Raw genomic sequence first — 712 nt, 5'->3', positions numbered from 1 at the left:
CTATCCCATCCCCAAGTTGAAGAGCTGGTGGCTAGTGGTGACTTCCCCAGCCCTAAGCCAATCTTTCTCCACCAGTGTCATCCATGAATATCTCAGTGAACGCAGTGCAGACTGTGGTCCGCCAGGGTGAGAACATCACCATCATGTGCATTGTGATCGGGAATGAGGTGGTCAAGTTTGAATGGACGTACCCCCGCATGGAGGTAATGCTGAGCTAGGGGTTGGAGGCGGGACTGAGCAGGGATGGAATATCTCGGCTTACAGACTGATTTCCATGGACCCCTCCTGATTTGGGGGATCTGCCCTACCTCTCCCTGCAGAGTGGGCGGCTGGTGCAGCCAGTGACTGACTTCCCCTTGGACGTTCCCTACCACATTCGCTCCAGCCTGCACATCCCCAATGCTGAGCTGGGCGACTCAGGGACCTACATCTGCAATGTGTCAGAGAGTGTGTACGACCGTCAAGATGAAAAGGCCATCAATGTCACTGTGGTCGGTGCGTGTCTTGGGCTCAACCTCAACCCCCAATCTGAGCTGGACCCAGACTCTGTCACAGCCATGGGGTACAGCCAGCTACACTCCAGTCTACTCCTAGCCTCTGTGCCAACCAAAGCCTCATTCCGGGATAAACCCAAACCAAAGTGCAATGTCAGCCCCAAATCCAACCTTAAACCCAACCTAGACTTTCCACCTAGCCAGAACCCCAAGCCCCT

The 712-nt window shown here is 54.8% G+C and overlaps 1 protein-coding gene across 1 annotated transcript; it reads left to right on the top strand.

The window, feature by feature from the left end:
- Positions 1-46: 46 nt before the first annotated feature.
- LOC103584795 (platelet-derived growth factor receptor beta-like) lies at positions 47-647 on the top strand (the record flags this gene model as incomplete). Its single annotated transcript, XM_008565658.1, has 2 exons — positions 47-203; positions 321-647. Coding segments are annotated over exons 1-2 (447 nt in total), but the record flags the coding sequence as incomplete, so codon positions are not given.
- Between the last annotated feature and the right edge of the window lie 65 nt (positions 648-712).

This window comes from Galeopterus variegatus, unplaced genomic scaffold (assembly GCF_000696425.1).
Source record: "Galeopterus variegatus unplaced genomic scaffold, G_variegatus-3.0.2 Scaffold114883, whole genome shotgun sequence".
In the NCBI taxonomy this organism is placed as follows: Eukaryota; Metazoa; Chordata; class Mammalia; order Dermoptera; family Cynocephalidae; genus Galeopterus; species Galeopterus variegatus.
Note: the sequence above shows the minus strand (reverse complement) of the source record. Positions and strands in the feature narration are given on the sequence as shown.